The sequence below is a fragment of the Chenopodium quinoa genome, unplaced genomic scaffold (genome assembly GCF_001683475.1).
Source record: "Chenopodium quinoa cultivar QQ74 unplaced genomic scaffold, ASM168347v1, whole genome shotgun sequence".
Taxonomy (NCBI): Eukaryota; Viridiplantae; Streptophyta; class Magnoliopsida; order Caryophyllales; family Amaranthaceae; genus Chenopodium; species Chenopodium quinoa.
Window position 1 is genome coordinate 1349665 of NW_018743906.1, and position 19160 is coordinate 1368824.

A 19160-nucleotide genomic window follows, 5' to 3' on the forward strand; every position below is an offset into this window, starting at 1 on the left:
GACATGGTGTTCCTTGTTGCTCCACTCAGGATTCGATGGTGCGTTATTGATTGCTTCTGTCTGTATTTGAATGAGAAAGCATGTTTTCAGGCTACTGGTCCTCGAAAATTCTTCTTCGGTGTTAGGCAGAGTGTAAGTTATTTCATTCCTTTTTTTATATCTTAACACATTTACTTTATATATATATTATTGAGATCTTATACTTTAATAGTTTTCATTCTTCCATGTTTGTGACAATATTGGCAAAGGTAACATATCTAGTGCTGTTAAGGATTTGCACGACATATGGGAAGGTTGGGTTAGCTATGAGAATCCTGAATGTAATATAATGGATGCTGATCTGGTATTTTTATTCTAAACTTAATGTAATAAATTTAAGAGCTTCAAATCTGGTTATGGCATTTTGCTCCAAATGCCATATACAAAGTCTATGCCTTGTATTAGGAATCACCTGCATTGAAAATAAAGGGATCACTTTATGCTGTTAAAAGGGTTACTTTATGCACTAAAAAGGGTAACTTTATGCAGCTAAAAGGGTAATTTTATGTGAAAAAGGAAAACTTTATTGTCATAGCTCAAATCTGTAAGATGTCAATATAAATCTTTTACCTCCAGTATAGCATTTGCCATTGCTTGGTCCTGGTCAGTGAATATTGAAGTTGGTTTTCTATCCTCCATAGCTTTGAAGAAGGTTTGTAGTAACCACACAAATGAATCTGTCGTTTCATCCCCAATAAAAGCACAAGCAAACATACAATTATGCCAGTGGTTATTTATGCCAACAAATGGAGCACATATAAGATTATATATATTGGCTCTGTATGTTGTATCAAAGACAAGAACATCTCCATATATCCTATAGTCTTCTAGCATCATTGAATCTCTCCAAAAGATATTGCAAATTCTTCCTTCTTTGTCAAACTTCACTCTAAAAAAGAAGTTTGGATCCTCTGATTGTTCCTGACTTAAAATGTTCACTAAAGTTTGAGCATCTCCAGCCTCAATTTGTTCCATTCTTAACCTTCAGAAGAAATTCAGGTGATCTACAACACTATGACCTATATTATGTTCTCCTTCAGCCTCTGTAGCCATGTAATTGTAAGTGTCCATTGTAGTTAGACCTGAAGATTTCATTGTTTTGATTGCTACAACTTTTTCCTCTGTCATTTTTCTTTCAGAACGATGCAAATAATGCCACTGTGGCTTTGTTAGCTCGTGGTTATGCTGAATAACATGAGCCACCACCTCAAACTGTCCTTCTTTATTCACTTTTGCTCTTATGCATGCCTTGCAATTTGATCTTGTAATGGATACTTGTCTTGGCTTTCTTGTTTTTACATTTACATCCTCTTCATCAACCATTTCAACTAACTTTGTTTTCTTCTGACCTGAATGTCTCTTTCCCTCAGCAGAACACACATAGTTTTTCTCAGTTACTATTTTTGTGTGTTGTTTGAATCTAGTTGTATGTTTTCTTATTGAAAACCCCAGTATAGCAGCATGTTTTTTCATACAATTCCAAAATTTCTTCAAAAGTTTCTCTTACCACACCAACAAATGATCCTCTAAGATCTAAACCATAAGCATCAATTGGATTTGTATCTGTTATTTAATACAAACAAATCAGATAATAACCACAGACATCATAAAAAAAAAGGGTAACATTCGTTTGAAAATAGGGTAACTTTTATGCATGAAAAAGGTAACATTTAGGCATTCAAAGGGTTACTTTTTGCATACAATCTGAATTTTCAGCATACAATCTGAGTGTAACATTTGAGCATAAATAGGGTCACTTTTAAGCATGAAAAGGGTAACATTTAGGCATTCAAAGGGTTACTTTTTGCATACAATCTGAATTTTCAGTATACAATCTGAGTGTAACATTTGAGCATAAATAGGGTCACTTTTAAGCATGAAAAGGGTAACATTTAGGCATTCAAAGGGTTACTTTTTGCATGCAATCTAAAAAGTTCTGCATTCAATCTGAGGGTAACATTTAGGCATAAGTATGGTCACGTTTATGCATGAAAAGGGTAACAATTATGTATTCAAAGGGTTACTTTTTGCATACAATCTCAAAAATTCATAGAAATTACCTTCAGTTGCATCTGATTTGGTTGTTTGTTCTGAATTTGAATCAATTGATTTATCAGGAACCACTTGATTTTCTGCATTGTGAATTGCGTCTTCTGCATTCTCAATTGCTTCATCTGCATTATCGATTGCTTCATCTGCATTGTCTGGATTGTTGAATATTGGTACGAATTCATCTCCAAAACAATTAGTTTCTTCTTCTTCTATAATCGATCGATTTAAATCGATTTCAAATTCAGTCTCAATTTGCCTTTGTTTTTCTAGCAATTCGTGAATGAGATTGCTGCAATTTTTTGTATCGAAAGTCGAATTCTCCATTGATGATCGAATTCTGCAATTTGTAAGTTTTCTCACTTTCTTTGTCCTTAATTGATGATCGAATTCTTCTATTTGTGCGTTTTCTCACCTTTTTTCTCCTCGATTGATGATCGATTTCTGCAATTTTTGCGTTTTCTAACCTTTTTTCTCCTCGATTGATGATCGTTTTCTGCAATTTTTGCGATTTCTCACTTTCTCTCTCCTCAATGGATGATTGATAGCTGCGTTTTCTCACTTTCTCTCTCCTCCATTGTTGTTCTGCGTTTTTTTGATTTTAAGGTATGAAATTCCGCGATTTTGAAATTCTGCGATTTTTTTTAAAAAGAAAGCACGTGCGAAAACCCGATGTACAGTAAAAATACTGTACACCGGGTACATGCAAATGGGATTGCTTATTAAAAGACGGATGATGGAAAAAAAAGGACAAGTAATTTCAGTCCGGTTTTTACCTATTTAATATATTTTTTTTTTTATATATTATTTTGTTATTTAAAGCGAAGAAAGAAAATCAGCAGTACTTGGAAGAGGGAAAAAAAAACTGAAAAGAGAAGGTTTTGCCGGAGTTGATGAACATCGGCCATTAGACAGCAAATTAAAATCAATTCACCCGGAATTTCTCAAAATTCGACCCGCTTCAAAAGCAGATTCAGCCTTCAATTTACGAATCCAAGTGAAGGGTTCTGCAATTCAATTACTCATTCATGGGTCGTCCTCCTACTCATGGTGCCCCGTCTTTCCGCTTCTTCCCTGCCGAGGTCACTTCTCTCTCATCTTTTTCCGTCTTTCATTCAATTTCATTTCTGGGGTCATGTATTTTTGAATAATTTAATGTGGGTTACATGCAAATTCAGTCGTTATTTATCTTTTTGGATGTTATTACGTTGGTGTTTTTAAAATTTGGGCTTTGTTGGGATTTTAATGTGTTGGTTGATGTACATTTTTTGGTCTGAATTCTGTTGAATTTATGAGCATGATCATAGTTTTTTAATCCTCTGATTTTTTTTTTTCTTTTTCCTATGATGTATTTATATGAATGTTGTATAGCAGATAAATTATTCAATATGTTTGAAGATGACTCGGTTTATGCTGTGAATGCAACTTGTAGTTCATTTCCTTGACCGGAATCGCCATTCCGGTTAATTAGATACTTTGAGTATCATAATTGATACTTTGGTTGAAACAATTCTAATAGTTAAAAGAGATGCATTCGGATAAATTTAAATTCTTGTATGTTTCATGTGGAATGGCGGTTAACTAGGACACTATGCTTTTAATTTGGATGTAGAATCAATTTCCTGCTGCTGGGTTTATGCATATACTTTCTCGGTTTCTTTTTGGTTGACACATTTTGACTTTGACACTATTCACACACTCTTATTTGATCGTGTTTTTTGATGGTCTTGTTAGATTTATTTCGATGTATTATTTAAAAATATCAAGAATTTATAATTTTTGCTTATTGGTAATTAAGATAGTAATGGTTGAATTTGTGAATTGGCTAGTGTGACTAAAGAAATGTGTCAAATAAAAAGAAGTAGAGGATGTTAAAGGTTTGTATCCGTACCGACCTTTGACCCTTTGTATTTTTAATTGGCATTGTTGACAATTGGTTACTAAGTCTTCTCCTATTCACTGACAAATGGAGCGACGGGGGGTGGGGTTGGGGAGGAGGGAGGTTTCAGCCGTTTATACTATTATTTATGGAGTAATATAGAAGAATATTGCTTTTGGTGAAAGGTGTATAATTCACCTTTTCAATCTCTAGAGTTGTTTTGTTCAAGGCATACGTTCTTCTGAAAACTGACCTTGTTTTATTAGTGGAAGTTCTATGGAAAACTATGTAAATTGTATTACATGCATCAAGAGTTTGTTTGGTTGCTTTCATAGTATTTCAACTGTTGGCATTTTTTTTAATTTAAGGTGGGATTTGTTTGTTTTTAGGTTGTACAAATGGAAGCTCTTTTACGAGAACATGGTGGTCATGTTCCAGCTAGAGAGGTTCTTATGGCGCTTGCTGATAGATTCAGGTTTGTTATCTTTTTCAAATAAGGCAAGCTGTTAATTCCTATTTTGGCTTATCTGATCGAGGGATATTTATCATGAGTGTAGTAATTCATCAGAGCGATCCGGAAAAATCACAGTACAAATGAAGCAGGTATCGAATTAAATCTTAGAAATCAATTGATTAACCCATGGCTATCACTATGTTCTTGGCTTTTAAAGTAATGTTTGATAACTGAATTTCTATTGGTTATGTTGTAGGTCTGGAACTGGTTCCAAAATAGGCGTTATGCCCTGAGGTCAAAATTGGTCAAGGCACCTGGGAACCCGAATATGCCACCTAATCCGCAGGCTGAAGTTACTCCAGTGAGAAATGTACCCTCTGTTCCTCAACAGACAGTTGCACCATCACCGTCAGGTAGGATGAGTTTGATCACCAAGCATGCTATACCCATAGTATCTATAGACGTAGGATGTTTCCCTACATTTAACTAGGGAATTATCATGTGTATTTATCTAAAAGTAATATGAATATCATGTATCCTTTCATCATGCTTCTTCCTTGGCATATTAATTTCTTGACCTCTAATTCAAATGGTTTTTCCGATTTGGCATTTGGCCTCTAGACCTAGACTGATTTTGAATCGGCGTTAGTTCTGATTTATAAAATTACCTTGGATATATGCTCAAACAATATCCTGGTTTGTATTCATTGTATCATATGTTTGTTGCTATAGGGATATCAAGTTTCATTTTTGTGTACTTTTTTGCCAATGCATTGAAAGGACCACCTCAGTATAACCATTTCCCTCTCCTTTAAAAAAGTATGGTTTAGATTTGTTGAGGAGATTAAGATTGGTGGATGAACACGTGAACCTGTCTGCGTCTTTGGTGGTAGTGCTGATTTTGCTGGTTAGTGATTAGGCCTTGGGCTATTGAATGGAATCACGATATGGTTTATTAATGAAAATGTGTTGCAAGACAAAACAACACCTGCAACACAGTTTGAGATTTTATTACTAAAATTCTAGCTTTAATTGCACCTATTTGAGTCTTTTCAATCGGAATTTCAAGTTGATGACTGAAAGAAGTTCTGAGAGTGAGAATGCCAAATCAAGGAAACTTTTTACATATTTGACAAAGCATGCAAGGGAAAACAGTTTGTGATGAATCTCTACTCTTTCTTACATTGGATTGAGGGTTTATATTAGACTTAACAATTTGGACTTGGCTTAAGTCTAAATTTGAGCTGAAAACATTCCTTTTCTTTTTTCTGTTGTTTTGTTTTGTTTTATTTATTTTTTATTTTTTTTGTTTTTTAATTTTTTATTATTAATTTTTTTTTATACAGTCCCGATCTAAGCCTAATTGAAACCAAAACTAAACTTGCAACTTTGTATCTAAGCCAAATTACTCCCTATACTCCTAAGTAAAAGTCCTATCTCACCTAAAAACTTGTTTATAAAAAGTCCTATTCCACTTATTTATTTCTTTTTTCACTTTTGGTCAACCAAACCCCACTTTCTTATTTTCATTTTGAATCGACGGCTACCCAATTTCTTTCCTTGATAAAATTTATTAAGGGACATATCGGTAATTGCATATTAACTATCCACTTTTCTCTTAATGGCTGTCAAATGACCTTCAATTGACGGTAATGGCTTGACGGTACTTTTCATTTTCTAACCTCAAAAATTCAAACTTTCATTTTCACAATCTCTCTCTCCTTCTTGTACTTTCATGCCCTCTTGCAAGGATTTTCCTTTTTGAATCCCTCATCTAAATTTACTCTCTTTTTGAGTTGATTTCGGTTCTTGGCTATTTGATTATGTGCTTTCTCTTTTCTCTTCTGTTACTTTTTTCTCACTTATCTCTTGCACAAATTTGCGCCCCTCAATTCAAAGCTTCATCATTGTCAACCCTCTTCGCTTTGAACAGATCTTTGTTCATCCCTTTTCAAAATGGAGTCTTATAAATTCAAGAAGATTCAATTGCCATTTGCCCAAATGTCATCCAAATGAAGGATGTACCAAATTTATTTCAACTTGGTACCAAATGAAACAATTGGTGTAATATTGACATACAGTTAGTACTAAGTTTACTTCAGTTTGATAAAATTAACATACATTTGGTACCAATTACCAAAAAAAAAAAAAAAAAGTCATGAAGTTTTTTCAATGTTTTGTGGCGTGAAGGGTTGAAAATTTTAGTGGACTGCTGGCATATTTTTTTTTGGGAGAAAAAAAAATGAAATTTTGCATGAGCCATACTTCACTTTCTGGAAGCATAATACATAACTATGTGAGTTGACAACCGTTAAATGCATAAACTGCTAACGCTGCCTTTTCATTTATTACTCTTTTTATTTTTTATTTTATTTTTATATTTTATCATAAGATGTCTTATTAGAAGGTTTATGAAAAGCTTGACTCAAAGGAGGGAGAAAAGATCATTATAAGATGGCAAAGAGAAGACAAGAGGCAAGGAAGGATATTGGCATGGTAAAGTATGTCAAAGATAAGAACCAAATTGTTCTAGTACAAGATGAGGACATCAAGGATAGGTGGAAGAGGTACTTTGATGAATTGTTATTTGGAAGTAATGGAGTTGTGACGGGAGATACCTCTGTGAGTGATGAAGAAATCAATATGGAGTATGTGAAGAGGATTAGGAGAGTAGAGGTGGAGATTGCATTAAAGAAGATGAAGCCAAAGAAGGCAGTTGGTCCTGATGATATACTGATGGAGGTGTTTGGGTAAAATCGGTACTGATGGATTAACAAACCTCTTAAACAAGATATGGAGGGCTATAAGGGTTCAACAAGATTGGAGGAAGAGCACACTAGTCATGGTCTATAAAAACAAAGGAGACGCTCAAGATTGTTCTAATTATCGAGGGATAAAGCTTATGAGCCACACTATGAAGTTGTGAGAAAGAGTGGTTGAACATAGGTTAAGGGCACGCACTAGCATTTCAGATAATTTATTTGGTTTTATGCATGAGAGATCTACTATGGAAGCAATTCATTTGATAAGACAAATGATGGAGTTTTATAGGGCAAAGAAGAAAGATCTTCATATGGTTTTTGTTGATTTGGTTAATGCATATGACAAGATGCCTAGAGAGATACTATGATGGGCAATGTTGAAAAAAGGTATCTACTGAAGGCATGTAGACTTAGTTTAAGATATGTATCGGGATTTGTCAACGAATGTGAGGACATGTGGAGGTTGACAAAAGATTTTCCTATTACAATTGGATTGCATCAAGGGTTTGCATTAAGCCCATTTTTTTTTTGCAATGGTTCTAGTCCTTCTAGATGAAGTAAGTAGACCAATTCAAGATGAGGTTCCACGGTGTATGTTGTTTGCGGATGATATCGTTTTGGTGGATGAAACTAAAGATGAGGTTAATGGCAAGTTGGAGCAATGGAGGCAAAGGTTGGAATTTAGAGGGTTTAAGTTAAGTCGGAGTAAAACTGAATATTCAGTATGCCAATTTGGTACTTGGGGGGGGGGGGAATCAATGATGTGATGAGTTTGGATGGAAAAGACTTGACCATGAGTGAATGTTTTAAATATCTTGGGTCGATCATCTAGTAAAATGGGGACATTGATCAAGACGTGGCCCACAAGATTAGGTCAGGGTGGCTTGAATAGAGAGCGGCCACAGGACTATTATGTGATCGAAGCATTCCCTTACACTTGAAGGGATAAGACTGCTATAAGACCAGTGTTGCTCTATGGTACTGAATGTTGGGCTTCTAAGAAGCACATTACAAAGATAGAGGTTATAGAAATGCGCATGATGAGGTGGATGTGTGGGAACACTCTTATAGATATAATTAGAAATGAAGTTATCCACAAGAAAGTAGGTGTGATAGGCATTACAGACAAATTAAAGGAAAATCATCTGCGTTGGTTTGGGCATGTAAGACGGAGACCTGAGAGTGCACCGGTGCGAAGAGTGGAAGGGTGGCCTTATGGAGGGGTTCAACGAGGGAGAGGGAGATCGAAAATGACTTGGTTGGAAGGAGTTAGGAATGATATGAAATATATGGACTTGCATGAGGATGAGGTATTGGATCGTAAGGGATAGAGGAGGAAGATATTTGTGGACGACCACACGGAATAATCATATTTGGTTCATGTATTCTACCCCATTTATGGGATCATGATTGATTGATTTGTTTTTATTTTTTAATTTTTATCATAAAAGTTCATTTTATTTTCAAGAATGCCACTTGATTTGTAGGTTAGGAATTAGGTATTCCTCTTTCAATAAATCAAATATTACTATCTTGTTTTTTTTTTATTTTTTTTTATTTTTTACTTTTAATCAATTATATCCTATTGTGCATTAATTTTTATTCATCTCCTTACAAACATGAGCAAAAGCTATTCAACTTTTTATGTAGGAACGGAGGGGATATTAATTATTTGTGATGGGCCATATACATTAATTATCTCGGAACAGAGGGAATATTAATATTTTGTGATGGGCCAAATTCATTTATGTACAAATTTATGAATAATTAACCTTATCAAACTCATAACTTGGCTCAAGTACCTTCAAATGCACTATTTCATTCACCTTTGGGCCTAATTTTTGTTCTCTATTGTATATTTATTTTTAAAAAGATACATTTATGTCTTTTTTGGATCTAGATACCCTATTCCAGTTCCAAACAAAAATTCCATATATTTAAAGATTTAATCCGTTAAAGACTTGTTTAATGTGGACTTTGTACAATCTTTTGCCTCTTTGTGTTCATATGCAAATTAAGTTGATTTGAAATATGTTCTAATATAACTCCTTGCATTCTTTTTGGTTGCCTCCTTATCTCTTTAAGACCTTAGGATCAAGAGTTATACTCCGCTTTTCTTTTTTTTATTTTATTTTTTTTTTATTATTTTTTTTTTTTATGTTCTTGTTTGAATTCAACTTGCGAAAATCTTCTAAACTCTTTCCAATTCATATTGTAAAAACATGACATATGATATCTTATTTAATTTGTCTCGATGAGTGCTTTAAGAATATCAAGTATATAGTATATATACTATTCGCAATTAGAGATCTCAATGGTAAAAAATGTGTATTGAAAAAAGTGTGTAATTCAAAACAAGAACATCGAAAAGAAACGGAGGCTATATAGGTTTGTATTTGAAAGCATTCTTAGTGCACTTTTACAAAAGTACCGTTACAAAATATATTTACTCACTCTATCCGAATAAAAATGACCATTTAAGTTCACTTTTCCCCAAAACCAATTTGTCGATCTTTTCAAAGTTTATGAAAAACCCAGCTCGACGATTGTAGTTGAATAGGTTGAACAATATATTTTATAAATGTAAATGGAGGTGAATAGAGGGAATTTTTTCTAAGTAGTTGAGTACTAAGATTTTATGGATGTAGACGCTACTATATTTCTCTTACTTCAGTTTGGCATTTATTCATATGTAAGAACATTATAGAAGTAATTTTATGGATTCCCTGAGGTCACGAGAAGTTTTTACTCTCTTGGAATATTAGCATATCCAACACTCTTTAGTTTGATTTTCTTTGTGATGATGATTTTTTACGGCCAATGTATACCCATTTATTGTAAATTATGAAATTCAAAGAAAAAAAAACCGTAGCCATATGAACATATATTCAGATAATCCTGTATAAATCGATTAGATTTTTTTTTTTTTTTTAAAAATATACTCCCTCCATTACATATTACTCGCAACAAAGGGGTATTATTTGTGAGACATAAAATATTCCTTTGTTGCGAGTAATATGTAACGGAGGGAGTATTACTTTAATATTGTTCAGATTTTTCATGCTTCAAAATTACTTTCTACACATTGTCTTTAACATTTTCCAATGTACAAAATCGACCAGTTATATCTTCGCTTATATATTGGTAAAGATTACAAAATTGATATTATCCATTGAGCTAAATCCAACTATACATTGAGCTAAATCCAACATTTTACATACTCGTAAGGATTTTGTCATTTATATGTTTCTCCATTCTTTTAATTGCAGCATTGGGCAATCATGCTTGCCGATTCACATCTTATGCTATATCTTTTATTTTATTTTATTTAAAATTATAAAAAGCAATCGAGGCAAATCAAGCAAGATCTGACATGATTGTGTTTTTTGTAACATATAAATCACAAAAGATGATTAAAGGAGTGTGTAAATTGTGGAAAAAGTCAAACGTTGTGATTAAAAGATAAGTGAGGAGGTATTGTGGTCAAAGCAATCATAAGAGTTGTGCAAAAGTCAAAGTGTTGCAAATATTTAGAACAAGAGGAAATAATTTTACTTATAAGATTGTTAATGAAATAATGACGTAGTCCAATTTTTGTTAATATTTGCATCTTTGTAGTGAATGCCTAGAATTTTAGCTTTACAGTGCTGAAAAAAGCCAAATTGGTGCTGTTTTACTGACTACTGTTATTAAGGAACAGTTTTTTTTTTTTTTTTTTTTTTTTTTTTTTTTTTTTTTTTTTTTTTTTTTTTTTTTGAGAACATTATTAAGGAACAGTTAGGAAGGCCTGGAACCATAATTTTGTGTCAACCTCCATCGGAACAAAGGGAACAAATTATTGATTTACTTAAATATTTTCTCATGGCTATATTAATGTTACTAAAAAGAAATTAAGATATCTAAAAACACAATTGCACAGACCTCTAGAAGAATGGGATTGGCTAGAATCTTCTACAGGTGTTGGTAGTTTGGGAAGATTTTCTTCTTTTACCAGGCATAATTAAGTCGCAAAGCAAACAGGACATCAATCAAAAGTACAAATTGTGTGCAAGAACATGATCCACCCTCCTGATCTTGAGAAGCTATCATATATAAGAAGTTGGCCTACCTTGTATAATATTAAAGGCGAACTTTTTACAGCTTGTTCACATAAACTGCTCAAGGTGCATTGTAACCTAACTGGTCTTCATTTTTTATGACAACCTAGTTCTAAAATTTTTGAACTTGTTCTACATTAAAGAGAATTAGTGGTGGCATATCTGAATCTAGTAGACTAATTTATTCTGTTTTAGCATATTGGTTAGTTTTTCTTGGAAGAGCAAGGAGACACAGGTAATCATAAATGATGTAATTATAAATGATGTAATCTGATGGAAAGAAGAAATAGACGAGAATTATTGTTTACTGCTTTATGATGATTATTGTTATTCATTACTTTATGGATTGTGCATGTTTCAAAATATTGGTACAACAACAGTTAAATCCAAACTGGGCAGTCTAATTTAATGTTGCATTAAACCGTGCCCATTTTAACCATATGAGACTCAAAATAAAATTCCAGAATGAAAATTTTACTGTTCATAAAATATAGCCTTAAAAAATTGAGAATTAGCAATAGGGAGAATTATAAGTAATGGTGATGGGCAGTCTAATTTAATGTTGCATTAACCCTTGCCCATTTTAACCATATGAGACTTAAAATAAATTTCCAGAATGAAAAATTTACTGCTCATAAATTATACCCTTAAAAAAATTTAAGAATTAGCAATAGGGAGAATTATAAGTAATGGTGATTTTCCGCTGTATACAATGCACTCATACTACCACTATGTAATCTGTTGGTCAACTCAACTGTTGTGTAAATAGCAGAAGTGTTTGTTGTTGATACTTCAGTTGAGCAAATAGCAGAAGTTTAAGAATTTTTTACGTTGAACTTTTGCAGCATAATTTACTAATGGCTTGTTTGGGCAGTAGGGGTAATGTGAAGGGGTAAAGAACAAGGGAAAGAAGGAAATTTGCCCCTCATTTTTTTAATAGAGAGAAAGAAGAGGAATGGAGGAATGATATCTTCAGCATTTAATTCTGGCCAATTATATCCGGATTTTCTGGCCTTTATTTCGCTACCATTTTTTGTTTGTTTTCCCCTTGTCACATTTTTCATCTTTAACTCTCTTTTTGAGCCTCTCTTCTCTCTTCCTTTGAAAGGAGATCTCAGGGCTTTGTTTACCCTCTGATCCGACAACATGAAGCGTTCTGTTCCGTTGAAGGAATACTCAGCACCTAAAATCGGTAAGATTCGAGGTTGAGAAGTAGTGGCTAGAGTGCTTACTGTCACTCTATATCCCTCTTTTGAGTTTTTTGTACAATTGTATCGTGAAGTAGGGTTTTGTGTCCCCTCTATTATTGATCTATCTCCTCTTCTATTTTCTTCTCAAATTAGCGCTGAGATTCTGAGAATTCCTCACTTGTATTTCCTCCTCTCTCCCTTATCTCTCTTTATATGAGCCTAGCATGATGCTCTTAGAGGCAACTTTACTAATCTGTGATGTGAACAAAGTTAGATTTAGAGCTATTTTGATGCAGGAAAATTATTCTGTGGATTTGTAGACTAAAAGTCAAATTCTGTATGTAGTTGGATGCATCAAGCTTTTCGATTTATCTCTTTCAACTAATGTGCTCTGCATCACTTTTAGCATAGTCATGTCTTGTATACTGAACAGATATTTTCCATGTTTGCTGAATGGTATTTGTTTATTTATTTTTTGCATTTTGTTTGTCAAGGAGTGATATATCCAGGCGTGTTTATGGAGTTGCATTTGCTCTTTTGATAAGAATGCACAATGATATAAATGTTCTTTACATCCTAACAAGTCCTACTATGTCTTTTTTAGGTCATAATGTGGCAAAAAATACAACTGAAAATCCTTTAATGGAATTTGAAGCCAAATCTGCTAGGGATGGGGCATGGTAAATAGATCTTCTATTTATTTAATCTTTTGGTAACTTCATGATTTTTATATTGTCATTAATTGTTTATTCAGAAACTAATACTTGATATCTCTATCTGTTAGGTATGATGTCCAAGCATTTCATTCTCATAGACATCTTGAGACTGGTAACCCCGTAAGTGTTTGGAATTCATCTGATTTTCAGTATTTACTATTAAATTTGGAGGTATATGTAACCTTTTTGGCCTTGCCGAGTTACGAGAAAGATTTAGTGATGGTTTCTAACTTCATGAATAGGCTTTGAGGATCTGCATTCCTTCTGTGTCATTTTAGCTCACTTTTCTTCCCATGAAACCCATTGCCATTATATTTTGTAGTCGGTGTTTGGGGGGGGGGGAGTTGATAATCGCAACTTCAAACTTTCACCTCCACATTTGTTTCATTTCAAAAACTTCCTGTGTTGGCCAGCAATAACAATGCTGGGAGGTGGATATGGAGTATGGACTCTAGAGACCAATATGATGATGGTGGTTCCAAGTTTGAATCTATGTTTCAATTTTCTTACATTTTAAAATGTCAGTAGATTGGAAGAAACTGATCCTATTTATCTATTTATTTTTGGTTGAGATTTAGAGAAAGCCTGTGGCAAGAATTACAACCTTTTCTTTCCAATCCTCTCATACCTCAGTACAGCCTCTTCTTTGGCCTACCAAACCTTCAAAAATCACTCATTAATGCCTAGGAATCTAACCAAATCCTCAGCCCCTACACTACCATCAAGACTAAGTTAGAGAGCCCTTGCTACCTTGTCTGTTACCCTCGGTGTCAGCAAGCAAGTTTGTACCTTGAAAGTTACCAAGGCTCATGTTTGGTCGTGGTTCCTAGAACCAAGTCAACCAACCTGGAAATATTTTCAGTTTTTGAAAAAGTTTCTCTACTTTTTTATTAAATTACTTGATTTTTGTGAATTAACAGAGAACTCTGTAATCAGAATTATATCTTATGTCGGAACTCTTCTATATTATTTTTGATTACTTATTATGTTGTCATGGGTAGAAATTACACTTATTACTGCAATCTAATTATGATGGACCATTCAGTTACTTGCTTACCAATATAAAAATGTCGTTATAGCTGGGTGTTTTATCACTGCTCCACAAATACGTGGGGTTTCAGCTTTTAAGGCCTTTCGCAAGGTACAAGCTGTACAATATATGCCCGAATTTGTACAAATCAAGCACGAAAATACTACCTTAGTTTCACAATGATTTTAACATTTGTTATTTTGGTATATTTCAAAAATGTTCTTAACATTTTGCTTTGGCATATCCTCTTTACTATCCTAGTTCACAATGTTTACACATTTCCACTCACTCTTTCTTACCCTATTCACTTTGTTCTTCCACCCATCCACCCTTTTTTTTTTTGAATTTTTTTTTTTGAATTTTTTTTTTATGGATTATCTGTATCTGTCTGGGAGCTAGAAGAGTTATCGGAATCTGAATGCTTCTTCAACTATAAAATTTTGTAGGAAAATGTTACCTCTTTACCTGCCTTTCTTTTCCCCTCTTCTCTGCTTGTTTTATAATCTTGATATTCATTTAAATATTTATTAACTTATTTATAACTCTACAGAAGAGAAAACTTTCTGAATCAATTTGGAATCAAGTAAGATATGAGAAATATCTACAACACATTTAAATTGAATCATCTCAACATTCATCAATATATCTTAATATTTACCTTAAAAATTTGAGTATATTCTCGAAGTTTAATAACTTGCAGAATACAATAGAATTGGGTTCTCTGTTACAACAGAATATAATTTTAGTTAAACGAGTCCTATTTGATTCTCTCATGGATCCATGATGACGTGGGTCTAGTTTACTATTGATCTTTGGTTACTCTGCTTTCAAATAAAACCATTATAGCTTGGCTTCTAGTTATTCAGAGTTGTTGCTGGTTTAGGGTGTTAGCCTATCTACATCTTGTGCTCATTTGTGGTATCCGATGTAGGACAATCTTGCTGTTGATTAATATTTAGCTCTTTATCGGATATGTGCTGAATAATTTTAGAAGTAGAATTGTCTTTGTTCTTGTCTATTTTATCACTCATCTTTTTTATCTTGGATTTTCATGTCGACACTAAACACTGTGATGTGTATGAAATTTTTACCCATCACTTTGATTTCATCTAGACCTAATGATCTTGATTAACGTATTTGTGGAGATAAACTTTAATATAGAAGGATGGCAAACAGAAAGAAAATAAGCCAATATGTGCTATAATATGAGCTGGAGATAAGAACATTATACAGAACTAGGAAACAAGTAATTCTAAAATATGTGTATTTGTAATGTGAATTGACATAACTAATGTAGAATCAGGATGTGTTTCACTAATGCTGTGTCCCTGCATCCTTGTCCAAATTTGGATCTTTGCATGTCTTAACACTTGAATTTGTGCTCATACCTGACACTCGTACCCATGTCTGAATTTTGGGTTTCAGGAAGTTCTGATCCGTTTTTCTGGATTTGGGCCAGAAGAAGATGAGTGGGTTAATGTTCGCAAACATGTTAGACAGAGGTCACTTCCATGTGAATCATCAGAGTGTGTTGCAGTTCTTCCTGGGGATCTCATCCTCTGCTTTCAGGTAGGACTGGATCTTTCAATTATGACTTGGAATCGGTAATACATTCTGACATTGTGCTTTTGTACTTTAAATATATATTCAGGAAGGTAAAGAGCAGGCTCTTTACTTTGATGCTCATGTCCTTGATGCTCAAAGGAGGAGACATGATGTAAGAGGCTGTCGCTGCAGGTTTCTGGTCCGTTACGATCATGATCAGTCTGAGGTATTTCTCCACCTCTTGTTTCTGCTACTTTCGATATTCTACAAGATTTCTTTACATAAGAGATACCCGAGGGAGATAAAACAATACCTGTGTTTGAAGCTGTAGAAAGTTGTTAGTCCTTAATTTAGGCAAAGAAATGGCTTAAATTGTAGATCTTATATCTGCATTTATCGTTTTGTATCGGATTATGTAATTCCCACTGAAATCATATGGTGTATTGTGCTATAGGAGCTGAATGATTTATCTTACCTGTCATTAATTGACATCCTGGCTATTCTTTAAATTTTGGTGCACTTAGTAGAAGACCTCCAATGCTTTGAGTTTGAAGTTCTCTTAGTTTCTAATAGTCACAATACATTTCTTTGTATGAAGTTTCAAATTAGTTTTTTAGTAGTCACATGGGCAAGATATTTCGTCTGCCCCCCCCCCCCCCCTTTCTCCCCCGGTTTTACCCTTTAACGAAGGAAGTAGCCAGCCAAATGGAAGTTAAATGGGCCTGGTGCATACAATCTCCAGACATCCAGCTTTAAATTTACCTTTTAATGTATAAACTCAGGAGGATGAAAAGGGTTTTTTTAATTTAATTTATTAATTCTTCTCAAAGTTTTTATACTCAAAGAATTTGTGCCTCATAGATTTCTGTTAACTGCTGGTTTACAAAACACTCATTGTTCTTTTGTTTCTGCCTCTAGGAAATTGTGCCCTTAAGAAAAGTATGTCGTCGGCCAGAAACTGATTACAGGTTGCAGGTGCTTCATGCTGTCAATGAATCAGCATCATCATCTGTTTCTGCAGACTCCAAAAAGGCTACAGTTGATGCTACTTCAAGCGGCTCATTGAGGGTGACTAGTCATAATCCTAGTGCTTTTGTCGGAGTATCTGCTCCAACTATTATGAGTGCAGGGGCTGGTGGTCCACATCCAACTACAACTCAAGTTCCAACTGTAGCTCCTGCTCCAACTCCAGTAACCGGTCCTGCTTCAGCTTCAATCCCATCTCCAGCTCCTACTTCAAATTCAGTTTCATCTCCAGCTCCAGCTTTGGCTAATGCTTTAGCATCAACTTCAGTTCCAGCTCCAGCTCCAGCTTTGGCTAATGCTTTAGCATCAACTTCAGTTCCAGCTCCTGCTTTAGATTCAACTTCTGTTGCTGTTTCTGCTGAGGCTGATCGGGCTCCTGCTTTAAGTTCAACTTCAATTGCAACTCTGGCTGCGGCTTCAGCTCCAGCCTCGGCTCCAGATCTGGCTCAAGCTCCAGCTCCAGCCCCAGCCCCAGCCCCAGCCCCAGCCCCAGCCCCAGCCCCAGCCCCAGCTCCAGCTCAAGCCCCAGCCCCAGCCCCAGCCCCAGCTCCAGCCCCGGCTGCGGCTTTAATCCCGACTCCAACCCTTTCTCCAGATCCAACTGTAGCTTCATCTTCCATTCCAATTTCTGCACCAAATTCATCTCCGAGTCGGGCTTGTGCTCCAAGTCCATCTGTGAGTGCTATTGCTATTCTGATTTCTGATCCAGATCCTACCTCAGCTCCACCTCCAGATCCAGTTTTAGTTCCTACTCCAGCTCCAGTTCTGTTTTCTATTCCAGCTGCAGCTCCAGAATTGGAAAAGACCAAGAGTGGCAATTCAGGAACTTCAGCTACTGAAGCTTCTGCTGAGAACATTATGAATCCTGGTACTGCTAGCGAGATTGTAGAAGTCAAGAAGGAAGAGGGACAAAATCTGGAATGTTCTATGTTTGGAGGAAGCAGCATCTCTCAGCGAGAAACAAGTAATAATCCATCAATAACAATTCCTGGATCAGAAAAACCTGGAGTAATTGAACCGATTGAACAGGCTATGGCAGTGAGCACTGCAATAACTGGTAGTAGTCCAATTGTTTCAAGTCTTTCAACGAAGGCAGAGAGTAGCAATCAGGCTGTGTCGGCTGAGGATACAAAGGAATGAAACAGGAATTGTAGCTTAGGTTAAATTAGGTTAAAATTCAAGTCTTAATTGTATCTTGGTTTTAGACCATTATTTCTTGCTTCAGCTGCTCCCTTGACTGCTGCAGTATTTGACAGTTGTAGTGTATTTTAATACTTCATATATCATATAGAAATCAACTCTATAACAATTGCAATGCTTGATTGTAGTTGTATTAGTTGTTACTAAGCTTAACATTCAACAAAGTTCAGTTTACAAAAAATTTGATTATGTATTGGACAGAAATACATATATTGGCTAGTCAACTAAATAGTGAATAGTTTTGCAGTATGTTTCTGCCTAAAGAGATTGTGATTTGTGTTGTGCTTCAACATGTAATTTTAGCCTTTATCCAACCATGAACCAAATAACTTTAAGGTTTGATTTTTTATAATATTTGTAGGCAACTTTGTAAGAAAACATCTTTTAAATCCTTGTTTTTGTGAAAAAGCACATTTTGAAAGAAATGTTTTAAATAACAGCAGAACAAATTTGCCACTTTCTAGAAACCACCTAATTTAATTAATTAATTTTTTTTTATTTTTTTTTTGCCACTAACAGCAGAACAAATGATGATTGAATTGTTAGTAGAGAAAGCTCATTATCCTACCGATACGTCAAAAAATATAAAAAAAATATATAAAATGGGTGATTTTTTTTTTTACATTTTTTTAAAAGGTAATTTTTTTTTTTAAAAAATCTTTTATTTTTTTTTTTTTTTAACCCCTGCAAATATTGTATTTACAAGACATTGACAAGCTTTGTTGAGCGAACATGTTAGGGTTGATAATGCTTTCCATAGTACAAAGGTTGACGAGAATGAAAAAAAAATGCACTAAAATGCATGTAAGAATCTCTTACCAAGGAAGTAAGATACGATTAACAAAACAACACAATCTACGAATATATGTTCTATAATTACTAACACACTATGTCTATAGTTCTACATAGTCAAACTTGAAACACTCACCAATCATTAGACATGGAGTTTTAAATTGCAACACCAAACTTTATACGTAGTTTAAGACACAACTACACAAGTGATACCGAGTAGTAAACAAAGAGCTGATGGAGTTTTAAATTGCAACACCAAACTTTATAAGTAGTTTAAGACACAACTACACAAGTGATACCGAGTAGTAAACAAAGAGCTGATGGAGTTTTAAATTGCAACACCAAACTTTATACGTAGTTTAAGACACAACTACACAAGTG

The 19160-nt window shown here is 34.4% G+C and overlaps 1 protein-coding gene across 1 annotated transcript; it reads left to right on the forward strand.

Annotated features, from left to right (window-relative positions):
- Positions 1-2821: 2821 nt before the first annotated feature.
- On the forward strand, positions 2822-18250 carry LOC110686938 (protein SAWADEE HOMEODOMAIN HOMOLOG 2-like). The gene is made up of 9 exons (XM_021863550.1): positions 2822-3170; positions 4357-4442; positions 4525-4570; positions 4678-4834; positions 13075-13150; positions 13255-13306; positions 15642-15785; positions 15868-15987; positions 16680-18250. Exons 1-9 carry the CDS (start codon positions 3117-3119, stop codon positions 17925-17927), a joined length of 1983 nt encoding a protein of 660 aa, XP_021719242.1. The 5' UTR covers positions 2822-3116; the 3' UTR covers positions 17928-18250.
- Positions 18251-19160: the final 910 nt, after the last annotated feature.